At 40.3% G+C, this 19,388-nt stretch overlaps 1 protein-coding gene across 1 annotated transcript in view; it reads left to right on the forward strand.

Annotated features, from left to right (window-relative positions):
* The first annotated feature begins 381 nt into the window (after positions 1–381).
* Positions 382–19,388, forward strand: part of LRRC1 (leucine rich repeat containing 1) — a 189,546-nt gene continuing 170,539 nt past the window's right edge. The window contains exon 1 of the mRNA XM_027853009.1: positions 382–806. Coding sequence (XP_027708810.1) covers positions 648–806 — 159 coding nt within the window. The 5' untranslated portion in view covers positions 382–647. The remainder of the gene's footprint in view (positions 807–19,388) is intronic.

The following is a 19,388-nucleotide window of genomic DNA, read 5'->3' on the forward strand; positions in this document are numbered from 1 at the left end:
TCCTCTTTGTCTCTTTGGCCCCCCAGCCCCTTCCAGACTCAGCCTTCCGAATGGAATCACATCCTTCGCTGGGTGAGAAAGCTGCACTCCGGGGGGGATACGGAGGATCTAGAGTTGGGGTCCTATAGTTTCCTGACCCCTTTCCCCTTTTGGCTACTAGTAAAACCTGGACTATTGGATCCCCCGTGCCTGCAAAATAAACTCCTCGGTGGCTTTCCCTCTGGCGGTAGCGGCAGCTGGGCATGCTCAGTCAGTCCGGGCCGGCTCGGGGGCAAGTAGGAAGCTTTTGCGCCGAGCCGAGCTGGAGGCTGGAGGCTGGGTGAAGTGGGAGGGGATAGGGGCAGGGGGCGGGGGGAGGGTTGGAAGCCGGCTGCAGGCGCCTGAGGTTGCTGGGAGCGCTTCCTGACCTCCCAGCCCCCTAGTCAGCCAGGACGAAGAAGGAGGGAAAGGAGGAGAACTACTGGGGCAAGAGCCTGCGTGGCCCGGGCTCACTGGAAGAGCAACAGCCGCAGCAGCAGTGAGGTAGGCGGAGGGGGCATCAGGAACTCGCGAAGCAGACCCGGGAAGCGCGCGCTGCCCAGGACCCGCGGCGGCTTCGGGGCGGCGGTGGCCGCTGCTGCTGCTGTTGTTGTTTCTGTGCTGCGGCGATGTTTCACTGCATCCCCCTGTGGCGGTGTAACCGTCATGTGGAAACCATCGATAAGCGCCACTGCTCCCTGGTCTACGTCCCGGAGGAGATCTACCGCTACACCCGCAGTCTGGAGGAGCTGCTCTTAGACGCCAACCAACTCCGCGAGCTGCCCGAGGTGAGTGTGCCAAGCGCAGGGCGCCCAGGCTCACCTGGGGAAGGCCAGGGAGCGGGCAGGCGCGCGCAGCTCCTGCCGGCTGCTTCCTGGGGAGCGTGCCCAGTTGTGGGACAGCCCCGCCAGCCTCAGCCCCCTTCTGCCTGACCTGGTTGCCTTCTTTCCTCCCCACTCCCCCGACTCCTAGGAAATCTGGATGGACAGGTGTCCCATTGCCTCATTCACCTGCTTCCCTTGTTCCCCCCGTATGTGAACACTGAGGGGTACACACCACAGGCGGAAAAAGTTCAATTTTGTTTTATTGGATTTTTTTTAAGGTAGAGACTTGTGCAATTAGAAAACTGTATTGGGCTTGGCAAGTTAGGGGACAGAAATCCAGTGAATTAGGCTTCTGGGCACTCTTTCTTTCATGCTGATGAAAGAACCCAATTCCCTATTATGCTAGATTTGGAGTCAGAGCCTTTGGATTCGAATTCTGGCTGTGTCCCTGAGTATTTGTGTGAACCAGGGGAAGTCATTTCCACTCACTGGGTCGCGGTTTCCCTCTCTGTAAAATGAGGGGGTTGGACTAGATAGATGGTTTCTAAGGTCCGTTCTCGCTCAAAATCTATGAGCCTATGAGGAAATGTTTCTCATCCCAAACCCATTGGAAAAGGGAGTTGTCCCTTTCTGGGGCTTCATCTTCCTCTGGGTTTCATGGCCACCGGCCAGATCCAGAGCCCTCTCAGAGCTTAGCCTGAGTGTGCATTCCTTCTTAACAGCTAGGATTCTCCAGGTGGTGAAGAAGTGAAGTCAGCACACCTATGTGGGCATCTTAATTGGAATGTGTTCTGAGCCTTATCGGCAGGTGAGCTGTGCTCAGGACAGCTGTAGATTGGCTGGTCCTGCTTTTGGCATTGGGTGTAGTTGACGTAGTGAAAGATAGTGGAGACAGAACTGGGTGTGGGGAATTTGAGGTGTGTTTCCTGGTGTCCACTGCTAAAAAGCTGGATGCCCGGCCTTGCAGCTGGGAAGTTACACTCTCCTCCCTATTCCTCTCTTCTCTCCCTCACTTTGCTTCCCCTTTTCTCTTCCCTATCAACCTTCCTTCCCCCCCCCAAATAAAAATCAGCAGAGCCTTTACCTGGCCTTCCTCCTTCCTGATCCAGGTTCAAGGAGGGCAAAATTTTGATATCCAGACTTAATGGATTCTTAGTGATGCATTCTCTCTTAAGTTGTTTACATCCATGAATCAATCACTCAGCTGTCAGACCTGTCAAAAAACACATGCTGATAGTACTTTGATCTGGGGACTTCAGGGTCTCAGAACCTTTAATAACCTGCATCACTTTGGGAGCCAAGATGAAGAATAATCTTCAGAGAGAAATGTCCACCTTTATGGGTGTGTAGGAACTGATATTTCTCTAGGTCTAAAAGTACACAGGAAGTGGTAGAACTTACTGCCTCAAAGACTGTGAATTACACTTTTTTCCCAGTCTGGGAAATTTATTAAATTATATTGCTCTTCTATTACTAGGGAGGGTTTCTGAAGGTTAATGAGTAGTTGAAATTTAGTTACTTGGCCTCTGTTTTCATTCCAAATCATCCTCACAAAAAGATAGTTTGCTGAAATGAAATGTTCTGTCTGATTTGTTCTTATGTCTAGATGTGATCTCCATTACTGACAGTTTTTTTAAAAAAATCTCAGAACTGTATGTTGTTTTTTTTCTTTACCTTTTCCAAATATTCTTCCTGTAGATGTCTTTGGTTTACTCTTTGCACAGGAGGGAAAGTTGGAAGAGACCTTTGAGGTCATCTTGTTCAAACCCCTTGTTTCACACATGAGAAAACTGAAATCCCCGAGAGGTTAATTTATTTACCCAAGGTTACCTACAGAGTTGAGTGGTATAGCTGGGATTCAAATTCAGGGATTCCAAGTTCAGTGCTAATCTATTGCACTTTTTCTTCTGGGTCTGGAAATCATGGGGATTTCCTTGACTTGGGAATTCAGCAAAGCCCTTGATTTTGTTTTGTCTTTTAAGTTCAGTGGCAGAAAAGACACCTATTTTCTTTAGGTAGTTTACTTTTCAAAGGCATTTTCCAAACATATGGTTTATCTCTTTGGTTTAAGGTATTAAATGTACCTTTAATTAGTTGTGGGATCTTTAGGTGAGATTGCCAGCCATCAGTATAGAAATACATAACCTAATAATTTTCACAGGCCACAGAAGATGTCATCCATACTGAATGGGGTGGAACTGGAAAAGTCTGACTGTTTGTTGTGGTAGTATTTGTAGAGCCTCAAGGTTAAATCATAGATATAGGGGTGGAAGGATCTATTCCAATATCCTCATTTTATAGCTGAGGAAACTGAGGTACAGGGAGGTTAAGTGACTTTACCAAGGTCATATAGGTAGTAAGGCAGAGGCAGGATTTGAACCCATATCCTCAGAGACTCTGGAGCTACTATTCTTTTCACTGGACCAAGATCATTCATCCCTCTTTGCTTCTGTAAATTGTTGACTACCTTGATGTGTAAACTTTTATGAACTTTTCTTTATACTTTTTTTTTTAAAGGAAAACCATGGTTTTAAGTTTTTTGGAAATGACAGGTATTTCTGTTGACACTAAATGGAAATTTTTCAGTAGCCCAAAATGTAGTATAAAGAGATTGTGTCAAGGGAAGCAAATGAACAAGAAGTCCTTTCAGAGGCATTTCTTCCTAAGGTTAACCATTGCTCTAACTGTGCTCTTCAGAATTCAGTTAAAAAGAAAATTAGACTCTCTGTGCTTATTATTTTGAGTTATACTTCTTGACTCCTGGACTTGGTTATCCCTAGGAGCAGTGTCTAATTTCGCCATCACTCACTAAGCATTCTTACTCCTTGATCAGAACCTCTTAGTGTGTCTCCTCTAAGAGTTGGAAGGACCCTTGAAATCATCTGCCTGAAGGGTCCTCCACCTACTAGATCTGGATCTTCTAGCAGAACCAGAAAGCTTTACCTGGTAGATGTCTAAATCATTTGTCTCTCTTTCCTTTACCTCCCCACCTTGAAATCTACTTTACCCATTTCCTCCTTCGGGACTTCCTCTCTCAGTATGACTCCCTCCATCACTCATGGACTTTTTTGGAGACTAAAGGTATCCGCTTCCCACACAAAGAATGGAGAATTCTGATCTAATCAAATCTTATTTTTCAGGTGAGGAGACTGAAGCCCAGGCAGACAGGTTTAAGGGCCACCTTTTACTGAGAGAGTAAAGAGTATAATTGCAGGCTATGAATACATTTAGTCTGGCATAGTGAATGAAGTGCTGGGCTGTCTGGCTTGGAGTTAGGAAGGCCCAGTTCAAATTCTGCCTCTGATACTTTTATAACTGTTGCTTGATGTTTATCCTTCATTCTCAAAGAGGATCATACATCGGGGAGGTGATGCCATGACATACAAGTGAATTGTTAAGTGAGGGAGGGCTGTGCAAAGTCACCAGCCTCACTTTTTTCTCTAGAGCCATCTGGGTCCAGTGGCCAGATATGGATCAGGAAGACTGGAGATGACCCTGGATGCAGTGGGAGACTTCAGCCTTTTTAAGCTGAGGTCTTTAACAGGTCTCAGTTTGACTGAGGCAATGCGCAATCAGTGATTAAGGCTAGGTAAGAAATGAAGCAGAGAAAGCCTCATTTACCTAATTAAAAAAAAAATCAATCTGGGAGGGGAAGACCTTCAGGGTTTCTGGCCAAAACAGAAACAATTGCTATTTATATTCATTCTGAGCCAGTCCAGGCCCAAACCGTGACCAAATTGGGCTTGGTCTGGGACCAGAGTGATTTGGGGTTAGGACTCATCTTTAAGAGGAAAAGAACACGAAAACTGTGTGACCCTGGGCAAATTGCTTAACCCCTATGTGCTTCTGAAAATAAATTTCCAAGGACTGGTGCAATAGATAGGTGGATAGGATGTTGGATCTAGAGCAAGAGGGTTTGGGTTCAAATTGTGGCCCTGCCACCTCCCCCCACAAATAAAACTATATACACATTTAAAGGTGTGTATGAGTGTGCATACATACACACATACATATATATATAATTACACACATATGAACATACATTTCTCTCTCTGACTTTGTAAAAGTCACTTGACTTGTCTGTGCCTTAGCTTCCTCATCTGTAAAATAAAGGGCTTGGATTAAATGACCTCTAAGGTCTTTTTCTTCCCTAAATGAAGGAAGTTGGACTTATATGGCCTCTGAAGACTCTTCCAGCTTTAAATCTGTGATGAACCTAAGATCTCTAGCCTTCACACCCTTCTCAGCTAGTCTACCTTTATTAGGTAATTTCTCGAAACATATTTCTGGACTGCAAAGCACTCTTGCAGGAAGATGCAGAACCTGATGGTTTGATCTCATGAGATGAATATTATTTGACTTCAACATGGTCCTTTTTGCTTTTTCATCTCTCATTAGTTCTCTAGCACAGCAGTTCTTTCAGACCTTAGGTCTTCTTAAACCTCCAATACCTTTGCCCACCCCTTATTCTCAGAGGATGGACTTAGATCCTGTTTTACTAAAAAGATGGAGATAATTGGGGTTTTATTGATTCTTTTCTTTTACATCCCATCTGCTTCTCCTAGCTCCCAGGTTTCCTCTGTAACCAAGAGAAACAGATAAGCAAATCAAATGGACGCAGCATATGCAATATTGTTTATATGTAGTCTATCCCTTATAGAGGGCAGCTCGGTGATAAAGTGGATAGAGTGCTAGCGCTGGAGTCAGGAAGACTTATCTTCCTGAGTTCAAATCTGGCCTCAGACACTTATTAGCTTTGTGACCCTGGGTAAGTCACACCATGCCATTTGCCTCAGTTCGTCATCTGTAAATGAGCTGGAGAAGGAAATGGCAAACCACTCCATTTATCTCTGCCAAGAAAACCCCAAATGGGTCTCCAATGAACAGCAACAATCACCTTTAGAATTTGGAGCTGTTACATCATTTGTCAATGGAATTAAAATTGGCCATTAAATTAATTTAAATCAGGTTTTCTTAACCTGGGGTCCATAGACCCTAAATGGTCTGTGGGTAGATTTCAGGGGATCTGTGAACTTGGATAAGAACAAAAATGACATCTTTATTTTCAAATCAAATCTTCGTTTCTATATGACATTCCATTTCCACATGAATTCCTTTGTAATCCTGTGTATTTTATGTCTTTAAAAACATTATTCTGAGATATAGTAGATTTTGCCAGATTGGCAAGAGTCCAAAATAATACTAACCCCCCCACTCCAAAAAAAAGGCTCAAAACTCCTGATCTAAATGTGTTTTTTTTTTGTATGGTTTTTAGCACAGGATTGAGAATAAAAGGACCTGATTTTGAACCTTAGTGGTGCCACTTATTCATGACACTGGGCAAATTATTGCATCACTTGAACTTAAGTTTCTACCTCCAGAAAATGAAGGAGTTGGATTTGTGTTTTTCAGCTCTTGTCAGTGATCCTACTATTATTTAAGTCATTGGGCATTTTGTTCTCTTGCATTTACTTATTTTGCTTTTTATCAGTTCATATGTCTTTTCAAGTTTATTTGAATTTCTCATATGCACTTCAAGTGATAGGGAGAGCTATTAAAGCTATGATTTCATTGCTATGGAAAACTCTCAGATGAGGAAACTCATTCTACCAATGTAGGTCAGCATTTTTGCTGATTTAGTAGGTACATTGCTCAACTTGGAGTCAGGAAGACATGAGTTCAAATGTTGCCTCAGAAACTAGCTGTATGACTCTGGGCAAGTTGTTTAAATTCTCTTAGCCTTAGTTACCTCATCTATAAAATGAGGATAATAACAGTACCTATCTTTCTCTCATAGATTTTGTAAAGATCTAATGAGATAATATGTAAAGAGTTTTGAAAATTTAAAGCTTTAATGAAATGCTAGTTATTATTACTATAATTATCATTATGTCTTTTCCAGTTTCTTTGAATTTCTCATACTTGTTATTTCTTTTCTTTTCTTTCTTTCTTTTTTTTTTTTTTTTTGGTGAGGCAATTGGGGTTAAGTGACTTGCCCTGGGTCACAAAGTTAGCTACTTGTTATTTCTTATGGTATAATAATATTCCATTACATTTATATAACAGGTTTTTAGCTGTTCTCCTACTGATGGGCACCTTACTTTTCTCCAAGGTTTTTGTCATTGCGAAGAGTAATGCTTTGATTATTTTGGTACATATGAACTCTTTCCTTCTGTCCTTGTCTCCTTAGAGTACAGGTCTAGTAGTGGTTATGCTGAGTCAGAGTTCTAACACTATACCCAGTTTTTTCTCATAATGCCAAATTGTTAACCAGAATAACTAGGCCAATCAACGGCTCAATCAACTATATTTTTTCCAGGTATTTGTCCCTTAAACACTGACTGTTTCAGTTCATCACCTTTGACAGTTTGATGAGAGTTTTTTATTTGCATTTTTCTAATTTTCTCTAAATGCACTTTCTCATTATAAAATTATAGTAGTTAGTTTTGGAAAGGGCCATGGAGGTCATAAATCCAACTTTATGCATAGTATAGTCCTCTAGTCTCAGAGAAAGTGGTTTACTTCCTCTTTTCTAAAGCTAACCAGTCACCTGTTGCTTGAGTCCAGTTCCTTCTCACCTTTTGAATCTATCTACCACATTTATTCCCATCTCTTCTACCATCTTCAGTTTCCTATTAGCATTGGCTCCTTCTCGTTTGCCTTTACAGGGTCAAGGAACCAAAAAAAAAAAAAAGCAGATTAATTCAGCAAACATTAGGCCCATATTTTCTGCAACGCAAAAGCCTCTTGAGCTCCTTCTAAGTATTCGCACATTTCCATATTACTCTTCATTGCCATACTTTTGAATCTTCCCTCCCACCACCTTCCCCTTTACTTCCTACTAGAATTCCTTCCTAATTTTGCAGTTTGGCTGCTGCTGCAACAACTATACTTAGAAACTATGCTTGCTACGGTTATTAAATGGCTTCCCCTTTGCCAAATCCAGCCTCTGTTTCTTTGCCATCTTTCTTCTTGACTTTTTCTCTTTTGATAGTGTTGAATACATTCTTCTCAAAATGTTCTCCTTTGGCTTCTGTGATAACATGCTGTTCTGGTAGTTCTTTAATTTCTTTAAGTCTCAATTTCTTCATTTGTAAAATAGGAATAACAGAACCTGGCCATGTGTGCCTCACAGGCTTATTATGGTCAAATGAGATAATGAATAAAACGGTGCTTTTATGTGCTATACAAATATATATGGTTGTTATTATTTCTTCCACATGTCTGGTGCTTTCTATCTCACCGGTCCCCATATTCCTCTTCCAAATGTTAGCATCCTTCCACATTCTGTTCTTAGCTCCCTAACATCTTTCAAGAGGTACATACTCAATCTTAAAGCTTCATGTAGCTATGACTAATAATAATGACCTCAATACTTACTAGGTGGGTGACTTTGGGTAAGTCAGCTTTCCTCTCTGATCCCCCATTTATCAAAAGGGGATAGTAATACTTCCAGTATTTGAAGCCTTTATAAAATGCGACTGTTATTCATTGCATTTACTTTGACTTGGCTAATTCTCCTCTAATACTGTTTCCATCCTGTGACTTCCTTGATCTAGAATCTACTTTTGGCTCTCAGTTGTCTTCTGCAGTATCTGAACTTCTTTGCCTGGCTTTTAGTCATTCTATAATTTGGCCTCTCCTTGCATTATGTCCTGCTTTTTTCCAGTGAAAAGCCTAGTATATATAGTTAGTTGTGTGGTTATATTGTGTCATTTCACAGTTCAGGCTTGTCTATAGTTCCCACCTCATACTAACCTTTTCCCCCAAGGCAACTCAAGCATGAATGACCTCTTTGGCTTTCTTCAGTGCTTAGCACATACTAGACCCTTAATTAATGCTCTTAGATTGGTCCCGGGAAGTTGCACAGAACTCCAGCCCCTACTGATTTCTCCCCCTTCTGAATGCCTACTGTGTGCCTAGTTATCGCCACGTAGTTTTTACCACTTCATTTTTTTATGTGCCTTAGTTTTGTTTCCTAAACTCTTTGATGACAGATCACATCTATGTCTGAAGCTTTGTTTATATTTTCCATGACACAGGATTCTAGAATTTTAGAGTTAGAAGGGGTCATATAGCCCAGCCCCTTCATTTTGTACAAGTTAAAATTGAGGCCCAGAAAGATGATAGGAATTGATTGACATTTGTTCTTTGTTCTCAAAGAGGACCATGACATCAGGGATGTGATGCCATTCCTCGGGAGCCATCTGGGTCCAGTGGCAACCACTGGCGCATTACCCTCCCTCACAGCATGTAATAAAAGTTACACAGTTTATTAGTAGTAGAGCCAAGGCTTAAACCCAGGTCTCTTTGCTTTCGGGCCAGTGATCTTTCCACTATACTTTTTCATGGAATCGGCCTTAAACATGCAATAAAACTCGTAATAAATCAACTAGTGTGACAAAGTAGAAAGGCCTTTTTATCTTTTTGTCTGTAGACAGAAATTTCCCAGTCCTGGAGTGAGTTCCTACTTATATACCCACTGAAATATAGGAGTTGTGTTTATTTTAACCCAGAATTGATGTGAGTTCCTACTTATATTCCTGCTCACATTCTAATGAAGTAGATAATACAAATGGCTGCAAGTCAGAAGGAAAGATCCCTTGGTCCTTGAGGTGTGGCAGGAAGGCAGGTGGTAATAAAGCCTCTTTTTTGATGCCATTTCCAGTGATAAAATCCCGTCAGTTTCTGGTGCTAAGCCATTTGACCGCTACCAAGGACTTTGTTGTCCAAGGTGGCTGTAGTAGCCTGGCTACATCTAGTGCAAAATCATTTCTCAGATGCAGAGTGTTTTGAGTTTTGCCCTTGCCTAGCATAAATGTTGTCACCCCATTTGTGAGTGCTCAGTCATGGCGAGGCTGGTGATATCGTGGGCCTTTTTTCATCATCTTGAGAATATGTAATTGTGAAAGTATGTTGTGTGTGTGTGTCCTGTACTATGAACTTAGGTTTCATATCTCTTACTGATAGTTAAAAAATTTCATACTTGATGGAAGTGTTTCTTGTAATGGAATACCTTGGATGTAAACTGATTACTGGAATTCCTTTGAAAAAAAGCCCACAACTCTAACATAAGTTAATAAAATAATAACATTAATAAAGATTCTAAAATTGATAATGAGCAAATAATGCTTTGGAAATGATTTTTTTTAAAAGAGGCTTGATTTCTACACTTTGTATTTTATGGGTAATGAAGAACTTTCTTCCTAACAAGCCCTCCCTCCCCTCAAACCTCCCAAATGCAAGTTGTCTGTGGAACTATAGTCAGGTTGTCTGCTGTTTTGTGTAAAAACAATTCTATAAAAAAAGCCATGGTGTCATTATTAACATTGAAAGTAATATACTAACAATAACAAATAATTGTCTCTGGAGAGGACCCCTTTAAAAAATGATCTTTTAAGGCAAATTTTTTTATTTTGGAGGGCTACATTATTTGAACAGTGCCACGGCCTCAATCAAGTTTGCAAAATACTCGTTGTAATTATGACCAGAATAAATCTTTTCCTTTGGCTCAGTAGATCTGTAAAGTAACTGGAGGGGTTTTAGGTCTCACTCGACTAAGAAGTAGCAAACCCAAGGTATCCCGTACACATTTCACACTCAATATGTCCTAAACACTCATCTTCCCTTTAATCTTACGCTCTTGGATTTCTTTGTTATTGTCTATAAGCACCATTATCCTTTCAGTCATCTAGGTTCTTAATCTTGATCTTGTCTTTGTTTGGCTCATTACCCTCCCTCACAGCATATATCCAGTCAGATGTTAAATTATGTCCTTGCAATCACCTTGACATCTCTTTCATATTCCCCCTTCTCTCCATACCTTGATCAGCCTGCTAGTGTTTTCCTTTCCAAGGTTAGCTTGTATCTACTTTGTGTGTGCTTTGGGTACACACACACACACACACACACACACACACACACACACACACACAGACACACACACACATTTCTATATATGAGACATCATAGAATTGTTAGAATGTAAGCTCCTTGAAGGCAGAGACTTTCACTTTTCTACCTGGCATATTGTAGGTGCTTAATAAGTGTTTGATGGGTTATTGTCTACTGAAAGAGGCCTTGAAAAAAATCGACTGCCTCAATTCATAAAATCAGCATTTTCAAGCTGGAAGGACTAATCTAGTGGTTAGAAACTCAAATTGAGTTTTTAAGTTTATAGAAATCCCCTATTTTTATTATCATAATCTGAATCTATGTTTCTCTTTGTAAAATGGGAGGCAGCATGGTACGGAGCAGCTAGGTGGTTCAGTGGATGAAGTGCTGGTTCTGGAGTCAGGAAGACTCATCTTGAGTTCAAATTTGGCTTCAGACACATGCTGGCAATGTGACCCTGGGCAAGTCACTTCACCCTGTTTGCCTCAGTTTCCTCATCTGTAAAATGAGCTGGAGGAGGAAATGGGAAACCACTCTAGTATCTTTGTCAAGAAAACCTCAAAAGGGGTCATGAAGAGTTGGATACGATTGAAAAATGACTGAACAACCACCACCACCACAACAAAAATGGTACAGGGCGAAGAGTTGCAGGATTTGCAGTCAGAGGATCTGGGTTCAAATTCTGGCTCTTTCATTTGGGCAGATCACTGAACCTCTCTGGATCTCATCAACCCCAGAATGAGGGGGCTGGATGAGGTGACCTTTAGGGTTGTGTCCAGCTCAATGAGCCTAGGTTCCTAACTGCCTTTGAATAAAGTTGTATTCAGCCTGATTCTACTGCTAAATGGAGTTGAAAACCACTGATCCTCTTGCAGATGAAGGTGCCAACGCCCAGATAAGTAAGGAAGCTTGCTGGAGGTCACATGTTTAATGTACTTTCACCTGGATAATGAAGAATAGTGATTTTTTTTTATTTGTTTGTTTCTGTGTCATTAAGGAAGTTATGAGAAGTGATGAAATAATGGGCTAGACTTTGATAAGTGAGGTCTCAGAATGCGCTATTGGAGGAGCATTAAGTAGGATAGTACTTATTGGACAAGAACTGTAAATGGCACTTTGGGAGATTTAGCCTGTTTGTGTGGTTGTTTTTGTAAATTGGCTCTGAGCTCCATGTGTATAATAAGGAATTCTTATTATTAACTTTTTGGACTGTCATCATTTAAATATATTTCCCTATCAAAGCTATCAACTATGATGTAGATTCCAGGGAGTTTGATTTTGCTGAAATGAGATTTATTTATTTTTGAGAGAGGAGAAGCAGCCTTGATTGTTTTTATCACCTTTCATCAAGAACTTTCCATGGTATGAATCTGTTGCTTTTGGGAATTCTCTTTAATTGTAATGTGTACCAGATTCATTTCCGGATAATGGAGCCAGCTGGAGAGGACTATGTCCACTGTCCATCCCCTTTGCCACCTCTAGGCTGGCTGGCTTCCTTCCACACCAAACAGTTTTCCCTTGGCAAATCTAATTAGGAAATGCTGACAGCTGCTTCATAATGAGAAATAGGAACTTAAGTCTGATAGAGTACCTTTGACGGCTAGGAAATGGCTTTCCCTGTTGGCATAAAAAAATCACAGAGTTTATGTTTATAAGCAGACATAACATACGGCTCCATCCTTAATAAGGTGCTTAATAAATAATTACCAGAAACATGTCCTCAGTGTTTCATATCCCTGACCAAGGGTCAAAATTCAGGACTAGGTAAGCCTTTATGAGTGTTAACAAATTTAAAAAAAGGGGCAGCTAAGTGGCTCAGTGGATAGAGCACTGGCCCTGAAGTCAGGAGGACCTGAGTTCAAATTCAGCCTCAGACCAAACACGTGACACTTATAAGCTGTGTGACCCTGGGCAAGTCACTTAACCTCAATTGCCTAAAAAAAAAAAAAATTAAAAAAATCTTTAGTGTTGGTAGAGTTAGATAGAGATCTAAGAGATCCTTAAATTAGGGTAGATCATAGATTTAGAATTAAATATCACTTTAGAATTCATCTAATGCTTTCATTTTATGGATAAGGAAATTGAGACCCAGAGAGGTTGTAATAAAATAGCAAATCTGGAATTTGAACTCAGGTCCTTTTACTTTTCAGATCACAGTATTTTTCCTCGGTGCCATGCTGCTTCATGTGGACTCACTATCAGTAGGAATACAAAGGACTCCAGGCAATAAGACCGTGCTATTCAGATTAAAAATTGGGCTGCTGTATGGCAACTTCATGAGAAAACAAAAGTTGAAAGGCATGGTTAGATTGAACAAAAATTTACATTAGGCACATCATTAGTGTGAGATAGTACACAGAAGGAATGTAGGTGAAGGATAAGAAATTCTTTTTTTAAAAAAACCTATTTTAGTAGGAAATAATTATTTTGATCTAATTTAAATGAGAGGTGAATATTTGTTTTCCTTTTATGGAGTCATTGTAAATGTTCTTATGGTTTTTATATCATGGACAGATAATGACTTCATGTGTATATAGATTCTAAGTTTATGTTATTTATCGTATATTATTTATTCAGAAGGAAATTTCTTTTTTTATTTCTTTTTAATTTTAATGTTTATTATTTTTAACATGTGTTTTTAAAACTTTGGGTTATAAATTTTCTCCCTTCCTCCCTCCCCACCCACCCTCATTGAAAAGGCAAGCATCTTGGTATAGGTTATAGATGTGTAGTCATGCATGACACTTCTATAGTAGTCCTGTTGTGAAAAACTAAGTATATTTCCCTTCATCCTATCCTACCCCCATTTATTCTGTTCTCTCTTTTGACCCTGTCCCTCCTCAGAAGTGTTTGCTTTTGATTATCCCCTCCCCCAGTCTGCCCTCCCTTCTATCAACCCCCTGCTCTCTTGTCCCCTTCCCCCCTTATTTTCCTCTAGGGTAAGATAGATTTCCATAGCCCTTTGTGTATGTTATTCCCTCCTAAAGCCAAATCCTATGAGAACAAGATTCACTCATTCCCTCTCACTTTCCCCCATTTCCCCTCCATTGTAAAAGCCTTTTCTTGTCTATTTCATGTGAGATATTTTACCTCATTCTACTTCTCCCTTTCTCCTTCTCCCAGTATAATCCTCTCTCACCCCTTAATTTTGTTTTCCAGATATCACCCTTTTATCTTCAACTCACCCTGTGCCCTCTATCTATCTATATATGCATATAATTTTTTTCCCTCCCACTACCCTAATACTGGCAAAGGACTCATGAGTTATAAATATCATCTTTCCCTGCAGGAATGTAAACAGTTCAACCTTAATAAATTCTCTTTCCTGTTTACCTCTTCCATGTTTCACTTGAGTCTTGTATTTGAAGGTCACATTTTCTTTTCAGCTCTTGTCTTTTCCACAGGAATGCTTGAAAGTCCTCTATTTCATTGAATTATCATTTTTTACCCTGAAGGATTATACTCAGTTTTGCTGGGTAGGGGATTCTAGGTTACAGTCCTAACTCCTTTGCCCTTTGGAATATCATACTCCATGCCCTGTGGTCCCTTAATGTAAAAGCTGATAAATCTTGTGTTATCCTGATTGTGTTTCCACAATACTTGAATTGTTTCCTTCTGGCTGCTTGCAATATCTTCTCCTTCACCTGGGAATTCTGGAATTTGGCTACAACATTTCTAGGAGTTTTCCTTTGGGGATCTCTTTCAGGAGGTGATTGGTGGATTCTTTCAATTTCTATTTTGCCCCCTGGTTCTAAAATATCAGGGCAGTTTTCCTTGATAATTTCTTGAAAGATGATGTCTAGGCTCTTTTTTTTCATCATGGCTTTCAGGTAGTCCAATAATTTTTAAGTTCTCTCTTCTGGATCTATTTTCCAGGTCAGTTGTTTTTCCAATGAGATATTTCACATTCTCTTCTATTTTTTCATTCCTTTTGATTAGTGTTACAGTGCCTTGATTTCTCAAATTGTCCCTTGCTTCCAGTTTCTCCATTCAAATTTTTAAAGAAGTATTTTCTTCAGTAAGCTTTTGGACTTCCTTTTCCTTTTGGCCAGTTTTGCTTTTTAGGGCATTCTTCTCCTTATTGGCTTTTTGGACCTCTTTTGCCATTTGGGTTAGGCTATTTTTTAAGGTGTTATTTTCTTAAGTATTTTTTTGGGTCTCCTTTAGCATCATTCTCAGTTTTTCCTCTGCTTCTCTTACTTGCTTCTCAAAATCCTTTTTGAGCTCTTCCATGGCCTAGGACCAATTCATATTTTTCTTGGAGGCTTTGGATGTAGGAGCTTTGACTTCGTTGTCTTCTTCTAGCTGTATATTTTGATCTTCTTTGTCATCAAAGTAAGATAATATAGTCTGACTCTTTTTGCGCTGTTTGCTCATGATCTCAGCCAATTACTTGAGTTATAGACTCTTTGTTAAGGTAGGGGGTCTGTTTCCAGAGTGGAGGATGTACTATCCCAAGCTTGGGGGGTTTTGTGCAACTGTTTTCAGAGATACTTCTAGGGACCTGTAAATTTTCAGTTCTTCCAAGGTGCTATGATCAAGGGTGAGGTGAGTACTCCTTTCCTGGCCTGTGCTCTGGTCTATGAGCACTCTTTTCTGTTTTGGAAATGTGAGGAGGGTTTCCTCTCCATAGCCACTACAAGTTCCACCATGCCAGCCCTCCTTGTCGCCCCAGGACTACCACCCAGAACTGTGACCCAGATCCAGGCATGGGCAAAGCAAGAGAATCCTGCACCTGCAATCCCCCTCTGATGAGCCACTCGATTCCCCCTCAGTCTGTGGGCCAGAAGCTCAGGAAGCAGCCACTGTCCCGGGCCGTGCTCAGGGAATGGGGCTGGAATCCCACCATCAGACTTTTCCCACTGACCTTCTAAGTTGTCTTTGGTGTTCGTGGGTTGAGAAGTCTGGAAACTGCCACAGCTGCCCTCGATTCAGTCCTCTGAAATCGCTCCAGGGTCACTTCGGCCTGTGCGCCCACGCCGAACTGAGCTCCTCTCCCAGCCAGATGAGATATACCTTTCTGATCAACCATCCAGGCTGTCTTGGGCTGGAAATTTGTTTCACTCTGTCTTTTTGTGGATTCTGCTGCTTTAGAATTTGTTTAGAGCCATTTTTTATAGGTATTTGGAGGGATTTGGGGGAGAGCTCAAACAAGTCACTGCTTTCACTCTGCCATCTTGGCTCTGCCCCCCCCCCCGAAGGAAATTTCTGATTGGAACCATTGTGATATGATGATGGTTGGACATTTTAAAAATAAAGTAATCGAGTATGTTCAAAATATCTAAGAGGATAAATTATTTTATTGTTTAATAGTTGGGGAGGAAAAGCAGACTTGGGAGCAAACAAATGCCTTCAGCAGGTTTGTCTTGCCCCATGTGTTCCCCTGACTCCCCATTTCCTTTAGGACAGATGTTACCAACCTTGGACCTGTAGAAAAATGTTTTGATAACTATATTTCAATATAATTAGTTTCCTTTGCAATCTCATATATTTTATCTTATGTCTTTAAAAACATTTTTCTGAGAATGGGTCTAGAGGCTAGACTGCCAAGGGAACTCCAGATCCTGCTGTAGGATCAGAAACAAGTTTCTCTGGCATTTAAATCCCTTTGCACCTTGGCTCCCCTTCATGCATTCTGTGATCCAGCCAAATTGGCCCATCTCCTGTTCCTCACACCCAATACTCTTATCTCCTGTCTCCATGCCCCTTTCTGTGTCTTTGCACAGGTTCTCCCCCCTTCCTGGAATGCCCACCTTTCTTATTTCCTCCTCTTAGAATCCCTCGTTTCCTTCCAAGCTGAGCTCTAATGTCATCTCCTACATGACATCTCTCCTTAGTCACCCACCTGCTCCCTACCAAAATTACCTTGTTGTATATACTTACTATGTACACATACTGTCTACACCTATATAAAATATGCTTCTTGACAGGACGGATTGTTTCATTTTTGCTTTTGTATTCCCAGCGCCTTTAGTTGGTGCTTGGGCACACAGAAAATGCTTTAATATATGTTTATTTAATATATGATGAGGAAGTTGTGTTGCAGAGGAACCTGATGTCTGGACCTCAACCCCACTGATATCTTTTCACATCTATTTGGATCTCACTGGCTGTTTTTCGCTTTCAGAGAGTCTTGTAATGGGCAAGTCACTTCCCCATCTGGACTTCCTTTATCTCAACTATAAAATTAAGAGGCTAGGCCAGATCAGGAGTTTTTAATCTCTTTCTGTGTGTCAGGAACCCCTTTGGCAGCATAGTGAAATCTTGGAACCCTTTTCAGTATAATGTTTTTTATAAAATAAAATATGTAGAATTACAAAGAAAGCCAATTATACTGAGATACAGTTATCAAAATATGTATATTTTAAAAAGTTCACAGACCCCAGCTCAAGTACCCCTAGACTAGGTCAACATCTCCTTAGGGTATCTTCCAGCTTTAAGTTCTATGATTTGGGGAGTGGACTTGGAGATGTGCCAGGAGCAGATTTTTTTTTTTTTTGTATTCTTCCTCCTTGAATGGCATGGTGGTAAAGGAGAAAGAATCTGGATTTCTGAGTTTGTTTCCTACGTCTCTCACTAATTACCCACATGATCTCAGCCAAGTCATTTACCCTCTCTGAGTTTCAGGTTGTTTATTTGTAAAATATGGCAACTGTCCCTTCCCACTTAAACATTCCTTAAGATGAATTCTATGATTTGGTGCCACAGTTTAAGTTTTAGAATAGTGGTGGGAACAGCTCTGCACATGCCCAGTGAGACGTGTTGGCTTGGTACAACCACAATTCTAAGTTTAAACATTATAATCAAGGATTTGATAAGGAGGAGGAGAAGCTGTTTCAAATACTTATGCTCTTGTGGTCAGTTGTTGATTCCCAGAATCAACTGAAGAAAAAAGATCAGTAAGACTTTTTTTAAGCCAAAGTGTATTGTGAATTTCATGTGGTTCCAAGCAATAGTTTCCCTGCCCTTGGAAATCAGATGGACAGGGACACCCTTTGGGGTTGTTTGCCTTTTGCTGAGTGCACTTGAGCAAGTGAGAGGTGGATAGGTTTAAACTTTACTCTGTTTATTTGCCTCACCCTAAGTACCAAAGACATTGTATTAAAAGTACCTTGGTTAGGAATTGAAGATTATGAGTATGTTTGATTCAACATCGAGCAGAATTAGCTACTCAAATAATGCACCAGCCGGATGGCTAACCTGGGGTTAATGAGGGTCCTCAGACCTTGTTTTCTATTTCTTTTGGGTCTCCCCTTTTCTCAAGTTCCACATACAGTGCTCTGGTTATAGTGTGTGTTCAATAAACTGTCAATGGTTCTTAAATCAATAAGTATTTATCAAGTACTTGTTCTATTTCAGAGGTCTTGGCCTTAAGTCTAAGCCGACACTTGCCATCTTTGTAAGGTTGAGTCAGTTATTCTCTGGGTCTCAGTTTACTCATCTAGAAAATGTTGGGGAATGAGATATAGTAGTTATCCTCTAAGGCAGAGGACCTTCAACTTTTTGCTCTCAGAACCCCTTTAGACTTTTAAAAATTATTGAGGACTCCAAATAACAATTTAAATAATTTATGTGGGTTCTATATATTGCTGTTTATTCTAAGTTAAACATTTAAACATTATTTTACATATTTTTACAAATTTCTTTAATGTTAGGAATAACAGAAAATAGCAGGATTCTTATCTGTTTTCGCATTTAATCTGTTGTGATATGTTGTTTTGTTTGCACTGTGTGAAGAAAATCCAGCCTCACACAGATTTGTAATTGGAAAGGGGATGAGTATTTTAATAGGCAAATAACACCATAGTATTATTGTAAGAATAATTTTGACCTTGAGAACCTTCCTGAAAGGTTTTGGGGATGCCTAGGGACCCATGGACCACGTACTTTGAGAACTACTAACTTTAAATTGGTTGGGATTGAGTGGCAGAATGAGAGTTTATTAGCTTCTAAGGTCCCTGCAGGCTAGAACTGGTTCTTTTTTGCCTTTTTTGCCCAGTAGCTAGCACAGTGCCTTCTGTATGGTAGGAGTTTAATAAATGTGTAATTGAATTGACAGAGCCCATGGGTAGAAAGTTGTTGTTATACTATAGATAGCGAGTTGAGAATCGAATGAGATAATGTATGTAAAATGCTTTGTAAATCTTAAAACACTACAAAATATTATTGCTATTCTTGTCACTATTATTATTTGTTAGATGGGAGGAGATATTTTAAATCAAGGAAAATATGTCTAGAAAAGTCTTTGTCCTGTGAAAAAGTCTGAGTAAAGTCTGAGTTTTGGTACTGGCTTTGACAATTACTAGGTCAATGATTTCGAACACTTCTTCACCTTGTTTTTTCATCTATAAAATGGGGATAGGAGTACTCATACTATCTATTTTACTAAGTGATTGTGAAGCTCAAATGTGTGATAATCTAGGTAATTGCTTTGTAACACTAAAGCTCTATGTAAATGTGAATGTGGTTGGTTGAAAGTTCACTCATTATTAGGCAAGTGTCAGCTAACTTCAAAAAGCCCTAATACAATCTTGGTTAGTATGAAAAGGAGCTATATGTTTAGTTCAAGGGAGGTGATAGTCTTTCTGTACTCCGCCAGAAGAGACTTTGTTTGGAATATTGGGAGACCACGTGGTACATTGGAAAGAATTC

The sequence above is a fragment of the Vombatus ursinus genome, unplaced genomic scaffold (genome assembly GCF_900497805.2).
Source record: "Vombatus ursinus unplaced genomic scaffold, bare-nosed wombat genome assembly UNPS02009835.1, whole genome shotgun sequence".
NCBI lineage: Eukaryota > Metazoa > Chordata > Mammalia > Diprotodontia > Vombatidae > Vombatus > Vombatus ursinus.